At 50.7% G+C, this 21,217-nt stretch overlaps 1 protein-coding gene across 7 annotated transcripts in view; it reads left to right on the top strand.

Annotated features, from left to right (window-relative positions):
* The window catches only part of ACACB (acetyl-CoA carboxylase beta), a 71,542-nt gene that overhangs the window by 20,880 nt on the left and 29,445 nt on the right, over positions 1–21,217 (top strand). For 4 of the 7 annotated variants that reach the window (XM_019507186.1, XM_019507181.1, XM_019507183.1 and 1 more), the window contains 26 exons: positions 1,449–1,587; positions 2,238–2,347; positions 3,076–3,157; positions 4,386–4,484; positions 5,448–5,557; positions 5,871–5,981; positions 6,612–6,821; positions 8,603–8,773; positions 9,235–9,396; positions 9,645–9,808; positions 11,145–11,295; positions 11,399–11,502; positions 13,235–13,316; positions 14,579–14,724; positions 14,846–14,996; positions 15,193–15,327; positions 15,825–15,971; positions 16,348–16,536; positions 17,011–17,111; positions 17,475–17,563; positions 17,651–17,775; positions 18,356–18,469; positions 18,588–18,701; positions 19,562–19,651; positions 19,842–19,960; positions 20,168–20,191. In XM_019507186.1, coding sequence (XP_019362731.1) covers positions 1,449–1,587; positions 2,238–2,347; positions 3,076–3,157; positions 4,386–4,484; positions 5,448–5,557; positions 5,871–5,981; positions 6,612–6,821; positions 8,603–8,773; positions 9,235–9,396; positions 9,645–9,808; positions 11,145–11,295; positions 11,399–11,502; positions 13,235–13,316; positions 14,579–14,724; positions 14,846–14,996; positions 15,193–15,327; positions 15,825–15,971; positions 16,348–16,536; positions 17,011–17,111; positions 17,475–17,563; positions 17,651–17,775; positions 18,356–18,469; positions 18,588–18,701; positions 19,562–19,651; positions 19,842–19,960; positions 20,168–20,191 — 3,239 coding nt within the window. Of the gene's footprint in view, positions 1–1,448; positions 1,588–2,237; positions 2,348–3,075; positions 3,158–4,385; positions 4,485–5,447; positions 5,558–5,870; positions 5,982–6,611; positions 6,822–8,503; positions 8,582–8,602; positions 8,774–9,234; positions 9,397–9,644; positions 9,809–11,144; positions 11,296–11,398; positions 11,503–13,234; positions 13,317–14,578; positions 14,725–14,845; positions 14,997–15,192; positions 15,328–15,824; positions 15,972–16,347; positions 16,537–17,010; positions 17,112–17,474; positions 17,564–17,650; positions 17,776–18,355; positions 18,470–18,587; positions 18,702–19,561; positions 19,652–19,841; positions 19,961–20,167; positions 20,192–21,217 lie in introns of those variants that run through there. The other 3 variants (XM_019507182.1, XM_019507185.1, XM_019507188.1) reach the window with 2 other exon arrangements.

Genomic DNA, 21,217 nt, shown 5'->3' with positions numbered 1-21,217 from the left:
GTGCCCGGGGCAGGAGCTGGCTCCATGCTCTGTTTGCAGTGGGGCTGCTTCTGTATGTCGTAGGCACCTTGAACGGAGGTCATTTGACATATGTTGCTCTCTTGTTAAGTCAAGGCTTTGCCAAGGGCTTTGAACAGCTCTGTGAGCTCAAAACCTTGGGAGAACCTCAGCAGGGTTTCTCTTGCTCCTTTCACCAGTGCATGTGTGTAAAACCCCCTTTTCTGTCTTCCTCTCTCCTGTCTTCATGCCCCTGCTGATGGTATAAGGCTCTCTGCTCCTTTCTTTGGACAGCCCTGACTTCTTGTGGTGCACCCACCATCTCTCAGGCTCCTTCCTGGCTTTCCTCTTGTCTATATTAAGCTCTCAATGCCTAAAGGAGCTTCTTCAGAGTTCAGGGGTTATTTTAGTTTTTCCTAATCCCAGAGCTTCATAGAGACGTCAGGCTGAAAGGGACCTCCGTAGGTCATCTAGTCCAGCTCCCTGCGTGAGGCAGGATCGTCCGTATCCAAACCATCCCATACAAATCCATTATTTAACCTCTTAGCAAAGATATTGTCAGCGCTGGTACAGCACAAGATACAATGCCCTAACCTGCCCCAGGTAAAGCAGGGAGACCACCACCTTCTGTCTTGGCAATACATCCTGTGGTGCTGGAAGCAACCACATGGATCACAAGCCAAAACATTTTCTCCACCATCCTAAGAGAGCTCTGGGGCCAGGATCTTGCTGCTGGTTTTCAAAGTGCCAAGTCACAGAGCTCTGAGAAACCTTGCATTAGTAAGTGGTCCCTTGCAGATGTGGTCTAGCTTGAGGAGGAGAGGCAGACCCACGTAGTGCATTTTGTTCTCAGGGTCCCTTTATGTTTCAGGGCATTTGTGAGCAGAGTAACAGATATTGAACCAGATCCTGAACTCCAGCCTACCCTGGATAAATTGGGAGTAGCTTCTTTGACTACAAAGGAAGTAACTAACAGCAGTGTGAGACTCTTTCCTTTCTGTTTTCTCCCTCTTGTACAGAAAGGGCAACTGGCCTCATGCTGTCTTCAGAGGCAGGAGAACTTCCCCCCGCAGAAGGGGGTTTTTGGGGCGGGGGTGCATAGTTGGATGCAGAGTTCAGTTCTTGAAATAGCTGTATTGGCCTGTGTATCATACATGTCCTTGTACTCTGATATCCCGCTTTCCCTACAAGCACAGCACCTCCATGTGTGTGCCATAAGCAACTTGTGTCTTATTTCCCCTACAGCTGGTCATCTTGGTATCTTGCCTGGCGATAACCGATACGTTGTGGAAACCCGTGGCTTTTTTGCAATTCACCTGTATGAACATTAAGCTAGATTCCAAAGACAGCATGTTCCCTGGCCTGGGCTTTCAGCAGCGGTGAGGAGTTACAGGTTTGAGCCTGCTCTGATGCAGGTGCCTACATCTCAGTCTCCCGTGTCTTTCCTCCAGGTCCTGATTGCAAACAATGGCATTGCTGCTGTCAAATGCATGCGCTCCATCCGCCGGTGGGCCTACGAAATGTTTCGGAATGAGCGAGCAATTAGGTTTGTTGTCATGGTTACACCTGAAGACCTTAAGGCAAATGCAGGTGAGTGTGAGATTCATCAGATTTTCCCAACTGTTCACACTGGTTTTTTTCCTTCTTGATGATCACAAATACCTCCTGGGAGGGATAGGCACTGGCCCTTCTCCCCTCTTCCTGCCTTGCTTTCCTGGGAAGTTGTCACATGCCATATTTTCTTATATACAACATGCCTTGCTTTTGAAAGGCAGAATGAAGAAAGAAAGACCTGTCCTTGTACTAAATAACTGAGCAGCAGCAGCAACTAGTGGATCCAGGCCTGCTCATTGCTCTGCTCCCTGTTCAGCTTCTCCTTTTGCTTTCCCACCTTACTACATTTCCCGACTTATAATGAGCCCCTCATTTCCAGCAGCTGGGTTTTGGAAAAAAGGGTGTATTGTATGTGAGAGAATGCGGTATACTCCTCGAGAGCCTGCAATCATGAACTGAGTGATGACTGTACAGACTCACTAGACTCACTGCCTCTTTCAGCCCGCCTTGGGTTGCGGGATGGTGGTTATTTTTCAGCCTGCAGGGTGGGCTGCAGACCTGTCGTGATTGCAGTACCCCGCGTGAGCAGCATAGCGAGAGCCGAGGGGCCAGCAGAGAGTCTTGCTGCACAGGAGTCCGCTGCTCTTCTTGCTGCCACCGGGACACCCCATCCCTTGCTTTTCCAGAGTACATCAAAATGGCCGATCACTACGTGCCTGTTCCTGGGGGAGCCAACAACAACAACTACGCCAATGTAGAGCTCATTGTGGACATCGCCAAACGAATTCCAGTGCAGGTGAAAACCATTAGGAACGTGAAGATTGGGAACCACTCCTGAAGGCCTAAAATTGTCTCCTTCTAGGCAGGTGGTTCTGGGGGAGGAGAGCAGGGGGTCACCAGCCTGAGCAGTTCCATGGGAACTGATGGAAACATGCCTGTCGGCTCCATTGGGCAATAAGAGAGTGCTAGAGAAGTGAGGATTTCCCTCTTCATTGTCCCAGAGCCGTGGGTACAGGAGTCCCACATGGTTGGTCTGTGTCAGCCTGGTGCCAGGGTGCTGGACACTGCCAGTTACTGATAAACAGTCCACCCTTGCTTTTTTTCTGATGACCTTTGTAGTCACGCGCTAACCCTTTGCCTTAGGCTCTGCTGCCATCATGAGCTGCCGTGCAGAGGAGCAGCACAAAGATAGATGGTCCTTTTTTGAAATGATGGCTCAATCCTTCAAGGAACTGAAAATAAGGAGACATGGAAATAGTCATCTCCCTGCTGGGACAGGGTGGTCTCTGGGACAACTGCTTCACAGGTCTTTAAGATCCCTGCAACCAGTAGCAAGGGAGGCACTTGGACAGGGATAAGAGGTGTCTAGAAGCAGGCGTGAGCTGCGGAGTTGGTGATTCTGAATGCAATGGTGCTTTGAGCTGGTCTTTCTTGGACAGCAGTGCAGGATATTGGGAATCAAAGTCATGAGGGCACCTGTGTTGTACAGCTGACCTCTCCTACTCCCTCCTTCTTCCATCCCAGGCGGTGTGGGCTGGCTGGGGACATGCTTCAGAGAATCCTAAGCTTCCAGAGCTGCTGCAGAAAAATGGGGTGGCTTTCCTCGGTGAGGCTCTCTACATCTTCACAGTTTGGCCTTCTGCATAAGGAAGCAAATGGAAATCCATTGTAACGTACATCCAGCGAATGGTTGTGTCTGTAGTTGCAGGGTACATAGATATACAGGGATGAATTGGGGGTACATTACTTACACCTGCACGGATATCTCCCCAGACTGCACTAGCTCCTCATGTGTGGTATCTGTCAATAAGCTGTCTGATACAAGGTGTGTTTTATGTTCCAGCCGGTTTTGTCACAGCGGCGTTGTTGACGGCATCTGTCCCTGACTGTCTGTCTGAGACGCTGTCTTCCTCTTGCATAGGAAAGAAGGATAACTTTGGAGACCAAAACAAATTTATTTTCCTTTTTATTTTGGGAACGAGCAAGGTAGAGAAGTAAAAATAGGAAGAAAGGGCAAGTCCCAGTTCTAGTCTTATCTGTTTGAGTAAACACAGATTCAAGTAGAAAGAGCCTGTGAGAGTAAGCAGAGAAATTTCACTTGAGCAAAGGCTAATCCCTGTCTGAGGGACAGAGGCTGGTTAGCCTGTGAAACAGCAGTGGGTGGGATAGTTATTCAGGCAAGGACTTACACTGCTTTCAACAGGGCTTCTTATCAGGAACCAGCTAATCAAACCATCTACTGCCAACACACCAGCTGATGACTTGTTAACTATGGAGGCCCTAAAACATAAGGCACATCTTCTGTTGTACAACATGTCGTGTACAAATACAAATATGATGCAAACGACCACAACTTCTCTTTAGCAGTTGATCCAGATGAAACATGAAGATAGTGAGTCCAGCCTGGGGAAACACGAATGCATGTGTAAGCAGCATACCTCAGAATTAGTCACTGCATATCTGCAACCCGAAACACTTGTATCCTTGGTTTCTAGATGCCACTACTTTTTACACGTCTTAGTGCATGGCGTGTAGCATTGGTCCTTACACCAGCCTTAAAGCATAGAGGCTCTCAAGCCAGCTTTATGGAAACTTCCTGTGTGGCTTCCACTCTTTTTGGGTTTCCCATGTAAAAATGGTGCCTTTGCATTTATGAGCATCGGCCTGGCAGGTAATCCAGTCCACACCCCAGCGTTGCAGACGCCTGTTTCATGCGCTTCCGAGGAGTGTTCTGTCCCTCCCTTAGAAAGGGGATCAGTGATGCTGCATGACTTCCAGAGGTAATGGGATATCCTCCCTGACTAACCCCCTTCTTATTTCCTGCCGGTGCTCAGGTCCTCCCAGTGATGCCATGTGGGCCTTGGGAGATAAAGTGGCTTCCACCATCATAGCACAGACAGTTCAGATCCCCACATTACCGTGGAGTGGAAGCGGTAAGCGCACCTTCGGCCCGAGCAGTGCTTTGCTTGGACATGGCACGGGCCAGATTTGTCTGTCTTGCTTTGTGCATCAGAGTGACCGGAGAAGGGAGGAGCGGGGATCTTAGCAGCTGCAGCGGTCGGGTCTTTCATGGCAGTGCTGTTCCTAATTTGCCTGTGTACTGCAAAGAACTTGCCTGCTGTTGTCAGCTGGCTTGCCCGACACCCCACTATTCTTGCCCTCCCTCCTTTCCAGCTCTCCTTGTCTTCATGCTTCTCTTCTGCTGGCCCTTTTCACTGTCACTTTACCCTCCAGTCACTCCTTATCCTTTTATTTTCCCTCCACCCCACCCTGCGCTGCTCTCCTCTCATCACTGTCACCTCTATGGCTTCCTTGTTCCCTTCTGTTCCTATCTGTCTTGCTTTGCCCCTTGGCCATCCACAGGTCAATGCTTGAGCCAGGCTGTTGTGCGCTGTCCCAGCACAAGCAGGTTGTGAGGGATGGAGCGAATGCCCAAGTGTTAGCATCCAAATGGGGCTGAGCCAGCAGCCCCCTGATGCTTTTAACAGGTCAACATTTCTAAGGCTTGGTGTAAGGATTTGGGATTTGTACCAGCATGAGATGCCCTGTTCCATCTCGGCAGAGCCCAGCTTGTACGTGCCTGTCTCTGTGTGCACTGGAGAGTGGGGATAGGACCGATGTGGAGCAGTCTCAGCGTGCTTGCCCTGACTCAGGGCAGTTCCCCCACGGAAGGGGGGTGCCTGGAAAATACAAGGGAACCCCACCAAGTCCTCTGTATGATGCATGCAGATAGCAGCAGGCTTGGCCTGATTTTCAGTAGGCTGCTGTTGTGGGCATATGGCTCTGGGGAAGTAAAAGGGCTTCAGTGCACCAACGCAGCTGTTGGCAGCGGTGAGGGCGCGGGGTCATCCTGTTCCTGCCAGTCTGGGTGCAGCCCCTCTGCTCTGCACGTGCAGGTCTGGTGGCAGAGTGGAGCAAGGAGGATCACGAGCAGCAGAGGACCATCAGCGTCCCCCTGGAGATTTACGGACAGGGCTGCGTGAAGGATGTGGACGATGGCCTGGAGGTAAAGAAGGGCCCTGGCCCAGCCCCAGGCAGCATGCATATGGTTTCTATCCTATCTGGGCTCATTAAGGGGCCTGGCGACTGGTGTGCGTTGCAAGTAAGGCGCGATAGCGTTCTTTCCAGAGGACAGGGTCCCTGCCACCAGCTCCGTCCAGTGCTGCCATTCAGAGGGGGCCACTGAGTGAAACCTCATCGGCGGTGCTCTCTGGGGGTCTGTCCAACCCAGGGAGGGGGTGGGCCAGCCGGTCGTGCGTCCAGGTGCTTTGGGGAGCTGTGCCCAAAAGTGCTTGCTGCATCCCCTTCCCCTCCCTCAGGTGGCCAAGAGGATCGGCTTCCCCGTGATGATAAAGGCTTCCGAAGGCGGCGGGGGCAAAGGGATTCGCAAAGTAGAGACTGCGGAGGAGTTTGCCAGCCGCTTCAGACAAGTAAGGGGCTCTCCAGGAAGGTGCCTGCTCCCAGATCCCACCCTCTCAGACAAGTCAAAGGCACGGGGGAAGATTCCTGATCCATCCGCGGTACTTGTGTCTTGTACCAAAACAACAGTCCTGCCTTTTGTCCCATTTGAGGGAAAAGAAGTAAAGCTTTCCCTTGTCCCTTCCAATATCCTGCCTGTCTTAATTTCCCCTCGGACAAGGAAGAGGCTCTAAGGTGACCCCTGTCCCTTAAAAAACACTCTGCCTTAACCTTCCCCTTAGGGAGATGAGGTGCTCTGAGCAGAGTCTTCCCTCACGTCTCCAGTCCTGCTTTGTAAAACGTGAATGCCAGTCCCCTGTTGTTCTGGTTTTATCGGGACCCTTTGACGGGCTGGCTCTCTTTATAGTTACGTTCCTTCATATTTAAAAAAAAATAAAAACCATTGAGTATATAAAGGAGGCAGGACCCTGAGTGGATTTGTAACCTTTGGTGGTGGGAATCTAGTGTCTGCCCTTGGGCTGGGGGTGAATTTCCCCGTCACACCCCGAGGATGGGTTTCTTCGTGTCTCCCATCCTCATCCCACTTGCGAGGGCATTTCGTCTGTTCCTTCCAGAGTCAGGGTTTTCTCTTCCGTTCCCAGGTACAGGGCGAGGCCATCGGGTCCCCCATCTTCGTGATGAAATTAGCACAGCACGCACGACACCTGGAGGTCCAGGTCCTCGCCGATCAGTACGGGAACGCAGTTTCGTTGTTCGGCCGTGACTGCTCCATCCAGCGCCGACATCAGAAGATCATCGAAGAGGCTCCGGCCACGATAGCCGCTCCCGCCGTGTTTGACTTCATGGAGCAGGTGGGTGTTCGGCATCTCTTGCGCAGGCGGGTGGCCGGGGATAGGACAGAGGAGAGGGGATGCTGGTGGCAAGAAGCCTCCAGCTGCTGGTTCCTCCAGCTTTGCCAGGTTTGTATCGGAGCAATGCCTGAGCCTGAGAACAGCATTGGGTGTGTGCTGATGACCGCTTGGAGGGGCTCAGTGCCCTTCGTGGCCATCTGTGCTTCCTAATGTGTGTGGGTGGGCATGCCTGGATCAGGCACCAGCAGGTGAGAGCTGTTTCTCGGGGGTGCTTCTGGGCTCACGCCAGAGGCCACAGAGACGTAGCCTAGGGATCAGGGCCCCACCAAGCCAGCCACTGTACAAACAAATAGCAAATGGACCAGTCCCTGCCCCAGAGAGCTTACGATCAAGGTGTACATGGACAAAGCCACCTGCATGAGTGGTTCAGACCCTTGGGTTTCACCTCACAGTTAAAGGCAGGCTCTCATGTTCGCCTTTTGTTGAGCTTCTAGCGAGCGCTTTTATATCCCTTCTCAGCCTGGGCCGTGATGCCCTTGCTTCATCTCCTGGTGAATGGAAAAGAAATAGCCTCTGTGTTGCAGTAGCACGGAGGAGTCAGGACCTCAGCTATTACGCTGTCGACGTACAGTTTAATGACTTGGGTTTGGGCAGTCCAGTCCAGTGGTTAGGTCCAGGGTCAGGACACCAAAGAGCAGGCTGAGGGCTGGGGTCAGGAGACCAGAGGTTGAGGGGAAGGCAGGGAATAGTCAGGAGACTGAAGAGCAAGTGGGGACAGGAGATAGTATCAGGAGACTGGCTAGAGGATTTGGAGCCTCAGGGCACGTCTACACTTGCAGGGGCTGAGAGAGCTCGGCCTCCCTGCCAAAAATCCCCACCTACTTCCTCCCGCGCTAGGTTCGTCAACCCTGGAAATGAGGTAGCAAGGTCACTTTGGGGCCACCCCCAGCCACAGCTCTTGAGAAGGGCACCGGGGACCCCTTTCCCCTCCCCTGGCACCCAGCGTCCTTCCCTTTCTCATTTCCATAGCTGACGAATAGTATGGCAGCGAGTGAGCCAGGCTTATTGAATGCCTCGTCGCCACAATGCAGAGGAGGAGCTGGACCAAATCTGGAGACAGCAGCGCCCTCAGCTGGGTACCTGGGACAGCCGAACAAAACCCTTGCCCGCAGGAGACTGTTGGCCAGGCTGTGGCCAGGGTGACACTTCTCTCGGTCCCTACCTGGCCGGCTGCTGGTGGTCCTGACACGCAGTAACCAAACAGACGGTCCCCAGCAGCTCAGCCTGCGAGTGAATCCCAATGGCGGGGAGCTATGATGAACTGAGCTAGTGCCTATGTGACCTCCCACTGTCCCATGCAGTTGCCGTAGGGTTTCAGTGGTGCTGTGTTGCCTTCGCAGATTAGGCACATAAGGAAGCAGCGGCCAGCTGAGCTGGAGGGTGCTAGTTCTGTGACTTGGCTAACGGGGCAGCGGCTTCTGTTCATTCCCCAGTTCCCAGCTTGCGCTGCGTTCCCTCTCCATGCTTCTCTGCAGCGCATTACCCGTTGCAACCAGACCTCAGCATATCGGACTCTCCAGTCACTTCCATTCTTAATGGCAAAATGGATCCTCCCTCTCGGACCGAAGCGTTGGCGGTTTTTCCTGTTTGCTTCAGTTTTTTCTCTCTCCCCAGCTTGATGACTGTTGCAGGGAGAGGCCTGTCAGAAGCCTGTGTGCGGTAGAAGCGGAGTGAGTGACCAGGAGCCAGCACTAAAAATGGCTTGTGTCGTTGTTTCCCAGTGTGCCGTGCGCCTCGCGAGGATGGTGGGTTACGTGAGCACAGGGACAGTCGAGTACCTGTATAGTGAGGACGGGAGCTTCCACTTCCTGGAGCTGAATCCCCGCCTGCAGGTCGAGCACCCCTGCACGGAAATGGTTGCAGATGTGAACTTACCTGCTGCTCAGCTGCAGGTACTTGAAATTGCCTGACCTTTCTCCCCACACACCCTTATAAAGCTGCCATACTACACAGAGAACAGAGGAACCCAGTAGTTTCAGCAGTGCAGCTTGCATGGATGTAAAGCTTGTGAAAGGGACTAGAGTCAGAAAGATGTTTTCTCTCCGTTAGGAAGAGCCCAGGTGGCAACGCAGGCTCTTCAGCAATGCCCCATCCATCCTGAGCACCTCAACGGTATGCCAGTGGACAAACTGCTTTCATAGAGGGCTCTGACCAGCCATCAAATACCTAGTCTTTTGGTTACCCTGAAATGAGTTGGAGCTGGGTTGAGAGAGGGAAAGGAGCAGTGCCCTGTTACTGTTCAATCAAACTGTCTCGTCCCTCTAATTTTGGTGCCTCATTCCTAAAAAGAAAAAAAAAAGCAGCAGCTCTGAACCCTTTCTTCTTTTGTCATTCCTACTTGGCACACGTGCAGATTGCAATGGGTGTCCCCTTGCACCGCATAAAGGACATTCGAGTCCTGTACGGAGAGGCCCCGTGGGCTGACATGCCCATCTGCTTTGAGAATCCGGTAAATGCCCCAGCGCCGAGAGGCCACGTCATCGCTGCCAGAATCACCAGCGAAAACCCCGAGGAGGTGAGAGGCTGGAGCCCTGTTCTTAAAGAGTCCCCGCCACATGGGATCAACTTTCTGGGGTGGAAAGACTTCGCCATTAGTCTTGGAAGAGTCCTCTGTTGATAAAATAGTTAAATACTGGAGCGACTTCCAGTTGAAATCTCCCAGAGCTAAAGGAATCCTCATTAAAGAGCCATCACTTTCTCTGGGATTCCCCTTCCCTGGTTCTGACTTTCTTGTGTGCTTTCTAATTCTTACCCCAAACTCAGGGTTTCAAGCCAAGCTCGGGGACGGTGCAGGAGCTGAATTTCCGAAGCAGCAAGAATGTCTGGGGCTATTTCAGCGTGGCAGCAGCCGGTGGCTTGCATGAGTTTGCCGATTCCCAGTTCGGGCACTGTTTCTCCTGGGGGGAGAACCGCGAGGAAGCCATCTCGTCAGTACTACCCCTGACCGTAAACGTTCTTTAGGGGCTCCACTCCCAGTGAACGCTGCTTCCAAAATGCCTGGCTCGGTCCCAGGGGGCAAGTGAATACCTTCAGCTGCTTTGAAGAGTGTAGTTGTAGACTCCTTTTAAAGGGTAGTGCTGGTTTTGTAGTATGGGACCCTTCTCCCCAGGCTCCAGGCTTTGGGGAGCACGCAGGATTCCTTTCATTCTGGTCACGTCAGTAATATTTAAAACGTTAGTACGTGCTCCCAAGGCCAAAGAAACCAGGCGCTCAATGTTGTGCTATTTAGCAACAGAAAATGATGTCTTTTGCTCTAGTTTACATAATTCACTGCCACCTACATGTATGCCACGCCAGCCCTGCGTGCCATTTTTTCTCCTGTGCGTACTGTAGGTTGCTTTCAAACTGGGCCCTGCGTTTGTTAAAGCTGGCTCTGAAAAAGAGATTCCAGAGATAGGTTAAAATGCACTGAAATGCTGAGCATCACCGAAAAGCACCATTTATTAATTAGGCTGTTCTTAAGAATGGATCTTCACTAGTGCTAGACATGTGCTAAACTTCAAATATGTGCTTAAATGTTTTGCTGAACTGGGACCTTCAAGAGCTCTGATGTTACACAAAGCTAGAAGCTCAATGTGCAGAGCAGATTAATAGCAGGTACTCTGAGATGTTTCTGAACTATAAGGTATGTGTCTCTACAGCGATAGAAGTATTTGGTGTAGGTTTTTAGGGTACCAAATCAGAACCCTCAGCCACCCAGATTCTGTGCAACTTGCTGGAAATCTCTGCTGCCCCATGACAGTGTTTTACACGTCGATCTAATTCAGTTTTACACATCGATCTAATTTCACCCCAACTGTGATTCTCAACTAGGGTGCCATGAGATCCTTTCAAGAGTGATGTGGGGTGGTGCACAGTATTAGTATGGTGAGGTTTACAAACACAAGTCATAAGAGAAGCGGAGACATTTCAGACAGAAATCCATAGTTTCAGTCTTTTCTGAGTTCTTTGCAATAGAAAAACTGCTGGTTTTGGTAGGCAAAAAAAAGAAAGAGTGAAAACTAAGAGCTGGCATTTTTCATGGGGTGCTTGGAGTCTAAAAAGGTTGAGAACCACTGATCTAAGGCCCACGTGTCTGCATATTTCAAAAGCAGTTACTTAACACCTGTGTACCAGGCAAATCAAATTTGGGAGTCTCTGTGGCTGGAAACAAAATGAGAGGGAGGGGAGCCGTGATTATCGTGCAAGCCCAGTAGGGCTATGGATCAGTTTGCTCAGGTCTTATGAAAAGCAGCCTGAACAGAGTAGCTCTTTCCTTTGAAGGAACATGGTTGTAGCATTGAAAGAGCTGTCGATCCGAGGGGATTTCAGAACAACAGTCGAGTATCTGATCAAGCTGCTGGAGACCGAGAGCTTTCAGAACAACGAGATTGATACTGGCTGGCTGGACCACCTGATCGCTGAGAAAGTGCAGGTAGAGAAAGTGGAGCACGGCCTCTCCCTCCTGGGCCATCCTCTTCCTTCTCACCTGGATCCTCTGCCCCATGGTACTGAGAGCCTTGTTCTTTTCCCCCTAGGCCGAGAAGCCTGACACCATGCTGGGTGTTGTCTGCGGCGCTCTGAACATAGCCGATGCCTTGTTCCGGACCTGCATGACCGAATTCTTGCATTCACTTGAAAGGTAAAATGCAGCAGGTTTGAAGGACTATGGAGATTGCATCTGAAACAGGCAGGAGTCCTGCTGTTGACTTCAGCAGTAGTAGGCATGTGTAGGAGGCATGGCATTAAGTGCAGGGTTTGACACGCTGTACCCAGGGATCCTGTACTGGCTTCAAGACATTTCTGTGCTTCATCTGGCCACTGACCGGCTGTGACGCTGAGCTAAGGCACTTCAGCTTCCTCTGCCTTCGTTTCCTCTTCCATCCTTTTGCCTGTCCCATCGGATCAGGTTGTAAGCTCTTTAGAACTGAGAGTGCATCTCACTGCATGTCCAGTGCTACCACATCTAGCACCTTGGTAAAGTATTAAGGATGTCCTATACTGAATACAGGCAGACATGGTTCTTTGGGTAAATCTGATATGTTTTAGTAGACCAACTCAAGTAGTTGGAAAAATCCTTCTTTGCAAGCCTTTGGGTATAAATACCCTTCGTCAGGCTAAGGAAGCATCTACAGTTGGTGTGCGCTCTTTCTGGATGGAATGAACAGTAAAGAAGCCAGAGGCTGATATACAACTGCAGATGCTTCCTCAGCCTGACAAAGGGTATTTATACCCAAAAGCTTGCAAAGAAGAATTTTTTCAACTAGTTGAGTTAGTCTGATAAAAGATATCGGATTTACCCAAAGAACCTTGTTGGCCTATGTCTCTAGACCAACGGCTACAACATATGCCCATATATTGAACACATGGCTTGGTTTCCCAGTTTTCTCTTTACCTACAGTGTAGTAGATTTATGTGTGTGACTTGAGGCCTTTCAAGCTGTCCAGTGGTTGTGTGCTTTGAGGTTAATTGCACATGATATTTCTATTGCAAGTTTCCACCTTTGACAGCAGAGGGCAGGACCAGCTGCTGTTATGGAACGATCAACCCAAGGAAAGTTAAAGCAAGGTGCAGAAAGTTTTGCCTTGGGAATACATCTCTCTTCCCTGGAGCAGATTAGGGAATTAGCAATTGAAGGACTTGTAGAGGCAAAGACAGATCAGTGGGGGGAAGGAGACTGGCCTCCAGAGACCTAATGGTGCCTGCAAAGAGTACACTACAAAGGAAAAGCCTGGCTTTGCACTGCTTTGCACTTGCTTTGCTTTTTGCAGTTCAGGCAACTGGACTTGATGAGACCCCAGCCCCTTGTCATATTGATGAATGAAGAGCAGCTGATAAAGTGTGGCTTGCATTTAGTATTTGTTGTTTGGTGGGAGGAATTGGTTTGGGTTTTGCCATGTTCTGTCTCCCAGGCATTCTCAGGTCATCGGGGTGAGAGGTGCTAACCAAAGCCACAAGAGTTTTCAAGTCTGGCACAAAGTTCCTTCCCTGCTCGTCCACTGAACATTTATTCGTGGATGCCCGTGTGATATTATGTCATCAGCTGCCTTGTCACCCATCACGTTTTCTGAGCTATACAGGACTTACGGGATGCAATAACAGTCTTCTCCCACCGTTTGCAGTATGCCTTTATACAGCAGAAAGAAGCAAGAGTGGGGCTGGCAGGAGCCCGAGATGCCATTTTTAATTCCCTTGCAGGTCTGTCTTTAGAAGACCTCCCTGGCTTCAGCCCTTTCTGGTCTGAATCCATTGTTTTTGTCTCTACATTGAATGGCAGCGGCCTATTTGAAAGCAGCACCTGCCCACCCTCTTAGCTGGACTGATGCTAATAGGCTGTAAAGCATGTGGTGCCTGACTTTATCCTTGCCTTTCAGGGGGCAGGTGCTGCCAGCAGATTCCCTGCTGAACATTGTAGATGTGGAGCTCATTTCGGAAGGGGTGAAGTACGCTGTCAAGGTATAAACGGCGTCTCCGCGTCATCCGTGCTGGTGTTGAGACTTTGGCGGGCATGTAACCCGTGTGGAGTCAGATCGTCTCGGGCAAGCACAAAGTGGGCATCTTTCAATAAAAGCTGCAGCACAAATGTTACCCTTCTCTGTTTGGACATAAAGAAGAAACCTCATTTTAGTTGAGTCTGTCCTTACAGAATAAACAGTTTTCCTGCTCTCAGATGGCAGCTGATCTTACTTTCCTGCCGCACAGGATGTGGAACATAAATGATGCCATATTCTACATGGACTGTTGGTCTGACCCAGCACAGCACTTCTTATATTCCACTGAGGGTGAAGTTACACACTAAGTGCACGGTGTGAAGTGGTGGTAAAGTCAGAATGTGCGGTGAGCAGTGCCATGTTAAGGGTTAATACCATGTGTTGCCCACACAGCTCTGACTTGCCACTAGAGATCTAGTGAGCAGGGTTTTGTTTAGGATCCAGGATACCTGACTCTATCCCTGCTCTGGTGCGGGGGAAGCAGGCTGGGAGCAATGCATCCTGGGATGCTGGAGGACTGGTAATTGTTCATTTTATCTCCATGGAACAGCCTGAAGTTACCCTAATATGAGCTGAGTAGCTCAGAGATGACCTTTGCCTGATGTAGTGTCACTTTGAGATGCTCAGAAGGCACTTAGCGCGAGGTAAGGCGTTACAATATTCAGACGCTTGCGTAGTTAGTGCCCTTGGTATGGTGTAAGTGTAACACGTAATTTCACCCCAACTGTGCAGCAGGAAAATAAGACCAGCCAGACCAGTGGAAGATCAGGTGGACCTGCTGGTAGCTGTAAAGATGTAGAACCAGGCTAGCAATGCTAGCGCCAACTGTGGGGATGGACACATGTACACATGGGGCCCTTGCAAAAGAGCTGGATGAAACCGTTTTAAAGGTAGAGCAGTTCTGCTACACTTGAATAGTTCTCAGCTCATTACACGTGACAACTGGAACATAACAGCTGCTCCACATGTACGTGCATCCACCCTACGTACGCTGCAGTATCAGAATGCCAGAGAGACTGCAGCACGTCCTGCTCTGGCCAGTACAGAGCAAGAGCCCTGCTTCCCCTGTCATCCATATAGGCTTAATGCAAAGCAGGCAAGTGGTATGGGCCAAGGGGCAGATCCCTGGGGATGCCAAGGCATTGACAACTCCCACAGGCCTCAGCAGAGAATGTTTGCAGTCATTTTTGCGCTGCTGATGTCTGCCTTGGGGAATCTTTCTAATAGGTTGCCCGTCAGTCTCCGACAACATACATCATCATCATGAATAACACCTACCTTGAGATTGATGTGCACAGCTTGAATGATGGTGGGCTGCTCCTGTCCTACGATGGTAACAGTTACACTACGTACATGAAGGAGGAAGCAGACCGGTAGGTCAAAGATTGAGTCCCACGCAGATTTCTTGTTGAGCTGGTGAGCTGGCACAAAAGCCGCTGCCTCTGTGGCAGGCAGCAAGTGTTTTAAGTGGTAACAATTTCCTCTCTCCTTAAGATACCGAATCACCATCAGTAATAAAACATGTGACTTTGAGAAGGAGAAAGATCCGACTGTGCTGAGATCACCCTCTGCTGGAAAACTGCTGCAGTACCTTGTGGAAGACGGAGGCCACATCTGCATGGGGCACAGTTTTGCAGAGATTGAGGTAATCGGCTAACAGCTTCCCAGTCCACATGGTGCGCTGAAAGGCATCCATTGGGTCTGTACACTCCCCCAGCAAAAATAAAGCCAGGTCGATCTCGCAGCTGTTGCAAAGATGTGATTGTATCATAGGCTCCGGGTGTTGCGTGGATACCATTCACTCATGACACTCTATGAATATTCCACCAACCCTCCTACAGGTGATGAAAATGATCATGCCCCTGACTGTAGAAGAATCTGGTCACATACATTATATAAAGCGGCCAGGAGCGTTGCTGGAGGCAGGCTGTGTCATAGCCAGGCTTGAGTTGGATGATCCTACCAAAGTGCATCCAGTGAGTATCTTTGCTGGGAGAAGTTATTTACCTATTTACTTGATGCACCTGCTCTTCTTCAGCCTGTGCCCACCTCTGACACTGTCATGTTGTTGTTGTTGTTCACTGGAAGCTTTAACAACCTAAATGTTTTGCGGTGATGTGGAATTTGAAGGTCCAGCCTTTCTGTAGACACCTTGGCTAGTCTGCATCACACTAAGCATAGATGCTATGTCAGCCAGAAAGGAGGTGAACGTCCAGACTTTACTGAAAACAACACAAGTAAGGACTCCTATGTTTCCCTAAGACTTCTGACTGACTGATCAACTGCATCTTCCACTGAATTTTTAATCAAAAGTGTAATCAAAAGTGATCAGCCTCTCTGTCCCTCTGCTGTAGCTGGAGGAATGTACCATGTGTTTCTACTTGTTAGCTTAGTGGCACCTTGGCTCCCTTCTCTCCCCTGCTTCTTGCATGCCTGGAGGTCCAGTCTTTCCTTTCTCTCTGCCCCACCTCAGGCCCAGCTGTACAGAGGTGGCCTCCCAGCTCAGCAGACATTGCCAATCACCGGGGAGAAGCTGCACCAGGTCTTTCGTAACGTGCTGCATAAGCTGATCAACATCATGAACGGGTTCTGCTTGCCCGAGCCATATTTCAGCACCAGGGTAGGTGCTTTCCTGTAACAGCCTCCGCTGCTAATCTGCAACGGTGCTCAGAACAGAGAGAGGATGATTTTGTAGCAGATGATACAGGCCTTGTCTGTCAGGGATGCCATGCAGTTGGAGCCACCCACTAAAGTCAGACAGTGCTCAGCATTTCTGAAAATTGGTCCTGAGGGGACTTAAAACCAGGTGTGGAGCCCTGTTCAGTGGGAGTGGGTGACCACTGAGAAACCGTCCTGAGCTTCACTGCACTAGCCCTCCTGATCACTTCCAAACAGGACTGCAAACATAGCTGTCATTGCAAGGCAAGGTTGTTTCCCTCGGCTTTTGCCAAGAGATCCAGTGGCCCCTGTCCACCAAGGGTCTTTATTCTGCTTAGGCAAAAGAATGGGTGACCAAGTTGATGAAAACCCTCCGGGACCCATCCCTGCCCCTTCTGGAGCTGCAGGAGATCATGACAAGCGTCTCTGGGAGAATCCCTCCGTCAGTGGAGAAATCTGTACGAAAAGTGATGGCCCAGTATGCCAGTAACATCACTTCTGTGCTGTGCCAGTTTCCTAGTCAGCAGGTAAGCCGCCTCACAGTCTTTCATGTTCCAGTTCTCCCCTAGTGGTTTTTACATATATCATAATGTGTGTAGATTTATTATGAGTTGGGAGGTCCCAAGAAGGGGAACTGTAAGTGGACGTTTGGGGTAAGGCATGTATATCTTTTCTCCAGCGGAGCGTCTCATTGACACGAATTGAATTGCTCACGTGCATAGGGATAACTCACACGGGTTGAGGCACTGGTAGAAAGGAAACAGCTTCTGTTTAAGGGCTGGAGGTTTCCTGGGGCATCTGGTAGTTGAGTTCTTTGGAAACCCAGCTGGAGTTCAAGCTGATCAACATCTCTTAGACCCTGGGTATTATAGCATCTTCTCTGTCTTGGATACTGTCTCTGAAAGGGCAGGTTCCTTCTTGTATCCCAGGTTTGTCCCAGACTGTTGGGCTCATGCTAGTCATTAGCTGCTTCATTCCAGCAGTCCCTGTGTTTTGTGCAGATCGCTAGCATCCTGGACAGCCACGCAGCCACTCTGCAGAGGAAGGCAGATCGGGAAGTCTTCTTCATGAACACCCAGAGCATAGTGCAGTTAGTCCAGAGGTGAATGCCTGCCTGCCTGGGCTGCGTCTTGCTCTGCGGTGTGGGAAGTTTTCAGGCAGGCGCTAGTGCCATCCGTAACAGGCTGTCCTATGCGGGAGGGTTGGAGTGGTGGGAGACCAACTCTAGCCTGCACTGCGGGGCCCCAAGGGGAATGCCTTGAGACACCCACCGCATGCACAGTGGCAAGACCTCATCCTCGACTCGGGAAGCCTCGCTTCCTGCCAGCTTCCCCATGAGAGGAGGGGCCCGCTCCCACCCCTGGACTGGCTCTGCGCTCCCGCCCCCGGAGCTTGACTTGTGCCATGATGCGCTGGCTCCAGGCCGCAGCTCCAGCCGTCAGCCCTCTCCTCCGCTCTTCCTTAGGTATCGCAGTGGCATTCGGGGCTACATGAAGTCAGTCGTGCTGGACTTGCTGAAGAGATACTTGCAAGTGGAAACCCAGTTCCAGCAAGGTCGGACGAGAGGGGTGGCAGGTTTGCCCCTTGGCTGGTGGGCATGGATCTAACCGCGGATCATACGGTGTTCCCTCTCCTCCTCAGCTCACTACGACAAATGCGTGGTCAACCTGAGGGAGCAGTACAAGCCTGACATGACCCCAGTGCTCAAGTGCATCTTTGCACATGCCCAGGTGGCAAAGAAAAACCTTCTTGTGACCATGTTGATTGTAAGTAGAGAGAACGAGCTCTTAGGCAGCGTGGGCGTCTGATTCTTATCCAGGCTCTTCTGAAACACACTGTAGGGTGCTTACAGCTAACCCGGGAGGGAAGTCCTGGGCATGTGGAAACTAAGCAGTAACGAAGAAGGGAAGGGAAGCCCTCTGTAGTTACAGTTTTATGCAAAGGTGCTGTGGTCAGTGCAGTGCAAAGAAGTGTACGTGGCAGGTGAGGACTGGGATTAAAAAGTGGGAGATTCCTGACTCTGTCTTGTGCGCAGCTCAATAGACTACTGCTGCAGACATTTGACAGTATTTTGATCTCAGTGTTACAGGGTTTCTCCCTCTCCCTTCCCCCACCTTTATGACACCTGCTAAGCCCCTGAAAGTGTCCTTACTGGAGTTTTCAGTACCGGAGCCTTCGTTAAAAAAATGCCCCGTCTTCATACCGCATTCCCGGTGCTGAGTCTTTGGAGCAGGCTCCTTGTCTCAGACACTCAGGGCACGTGAAGGGATACAGAAAGAGGTTTATGTACAGCAGTACATGTTAATGAGAATGAATCTGATGCTGGAAGGTTTTTCCCTCGCCTAGGATCAGCTCTGTGGCCGAGAACCCACCCTGACCGACGAGCTGGTGGCCATCCTCAACGAGCTGACGCAGCTCAGTAAAACAGAGCACTCCAAAGTGGCTTTGAGAGCCAGACAGGTCAGGATGTGGGCTGGCTGTACACGGCATTGTCCAGCAGGGTTGGTTCCACCCTGACCCCACAGCCCTGCCTTTCACCTCCATCTCAGCCGTTCACCTCCGGTCTTTTCCCTCCTAGGTGCTGATTGCGTCTCACCTCCCTTCGTACGAACTGAGACACAACCAGGTGGAGTCCATCCTCCTCTCTGCCATCGATATGTACGGCCACCAGTTCTGCCCTGAAAACCTCAAGGTTGGGATGTTCTTAGTGTTGTGTGTTGAAAGCAGGGACTTTTACCTCCCACCGTGAGGAGGTGATACGCTGTGGTTTTTGGCTTGTGAGGGAATTTGGCTTGGAAGCTGTTTATGAACAAGCCTTCAAGGCTTGTGAATATTTTCTTGCTTTAGCTGTCAGTTTTAGCCCATATCCAGGTCACGTGAAAGGTTGCTTGCTGTTAACTGCCTGCAGAAAACCCCCACAGCCCAGGTTCACCACATATACCACTCCCTGAGGGGTGTGCAGGAAGCTAGTGGGAGCTCTCCCTTTGGTCCCTGCCACGCAGCGCACATATTGTGCGATTCACTGATCAGTTGTGCAATAAATTTAGACCGGCCACAGGTGCAAAGTAATTATCACGCCATAAAAGTGTCTCCATTCAGCTATAAGAAGAGCCAACCAGCTACCAAGTTAGTGCTTGAAAATGTATAACAACTCTATGGCTGATTTGCATCCACATTTAATTAGAAGGTGTGGCCAAGCCCTTTTTGCATAAGACATGCCCCTCTGTCAGAGAACTGGTGCTGAGCACCTACACAGAATGAATCCGTCCCTCAGCTGACCTTGTCCTTCACCAGCAGTCAGTGTCAGCCCTTTTTGAGCCCAAAACACGGTGTTCCATGTTTGCACCAGTCCAAAGCAGGCTTCAGGCCAGGGCAGACCTCTCAAACCTCTGGGACGGTTTGCAGCCAGTCTAGCAGAAGGAAGCTTGCAGAACAGACGGTCTTGCAGCGGCACCTTCCCTCTCCTCCTCTGCTTTACCATTTGCCGTGTCTCATTTTAGCTTTTTCTTTTTTTTTCCTTTTGTCACTCCGGGTCCCGTTTTGTCCTGATAGAAACTGATCCTCTCAGAAACCACCATCTTCGATGTGCTGCCCATCTTCTTCTACCACGCGAACGAAGTGGTGCGCATGGCAGCACTGGAGGTAAAGGTTGAGTTGCGGGGGGGCTGGGTGCCTCTTAATTAGGAGCAGTGCTGTCCAGAGAGCCTGAGGCACGGGGAGCACCATCAAGAGAGACAGTGGTGCTGTTTGCTTTGTTGGCTGGGGGGCGTAGGGGTTGGTGGGGACCCCACTCTTAGTCACAGTGTAAACTCCCATCCTCTCCTTTCACCAGGTGTATGTGAGGCGAGGCTATATTGCCTACGAGCTGAACAGCCTGCAGCATCGCCAGCTGTCGGATGGCACCTGTGTGGTGGAGTTCCAGTTCATGCTGCCATCGTCCCATCCGAACAGGTCGGCATGACTTCTGTGTTGCCCGGTGCTCGGTGCCGAGCCATTCCTAAGGAAACACCGCTGCTCTGGCTTTACCTCTCCCTTGGTGGGACTTGATTCAGTCGTTGCCTGGTGGGATAAAGCCCGTCTTCCATCCGGGGTGCGGGGTGTTGGGCTGGCTGGGTTCTCTGCGCCCACTCATGGTGTTGTTCAATGCTCTGATTGCAGAGGCTGCATCCCTACTTTGAGCAGGTAGAGTGCAGAACTTCTTCTTTGACGCATGAGACATGATTATTTGTTGCTCTATTAATGCTTCCTCAAACATGCCCGTTTCTCTCTCTCTCTCTCTGCCCCCCGAGCTTGCTGGCTGTTGTTAAAGTGCTCTGCTCCCTGGCTGGCCAGGCAGGACAAGCTCTTCCAGAGTCAAGCATCCCTACTAGAGATGGGCAGAAGTTGGCAGTCTCTGTCTCATCCCTGTGGCTGAGCAGTTGTCACCGTAGAAGCCAAGATTACTGCAAAGCTTAGGATGCCTCGAGAAAAAGAGCTAGTACATTGATAGCCCTTGATTGGAGAACAAGGGAGGCAGCAGAGCATGAAATACTCAGCATTGGATACCTAAGGCCTAAAAACTCTGAAGTCCTGTGCTGGCTTTTGTTTTTGTCATTTGGCTGGGGGTTAGGCAAGAGAGTTTTTCTGTGCGACGGATAGACTCAGGGCGGTGGAAGGTTATGCAGCAATTGAGCAGCAGAGCGCCAGTATGACTAGAGCCCGGGAGTCCTGAGTGCCGGCCCTTGGCTTGCCCATTGCCTTGCAGAGTAATACCAAGTGGGTTAAAATAGCACCAAGAGCCACCGTCAGCCATCATCGAGCCCGAAGTATGTGTTCCACGTTTGCAACAGTCCAAAATGGACTTCAGGCTGGGGCAGACCTCTGGGACTGTTTCTAGCCTCAGTGAATTCACTCTGCTGCTGACTTTGGAGCCTGGGTCGTTGTCCTAAAAACATGGCAGCCCTGCCGATTCTCCATATCTCGTCTCCCCGCCTAATATAACTTGATCAGAGCTGGAGATCAGTTTGACTCACCATTTTATTTTTTAACTCCTTGTTTGTTTGTTTTTTTTTTGTTGCTCGTGGAACAACTATGAATGAGTTGCTTAATAAAGAGCTACAGTGGCCCTTGGGATTGCCCTGGCAGGCATCATACTGCAAAACCCAAAAGCAGGGACATAGAATACAATAGAAATTGAAATGACTTTCATTGCATTCCCATAGAAAAGAA

The sequence above is a fragment of the Gavialis gangeticus genome, unplaced genomic scaffold, assembly GCF_001723915.1.
Source record: "Gavialis gangeticus isolate Ggan-Ray unplaced genomic scaffold, GavGan_comp1, whole genome shotgun sequence".
Classification (NCBI taxonomy): domain Eukaryota; kingdom Metazoa; phylum Chordata; order Crocodylia; family Gavialidae; genus Gavialis; species Gavialis gangeticus.
Note: the sequence above shows the minus strand (reverse complement) of the source record. Positions and strands in the feature narration are given on the sequence as shown.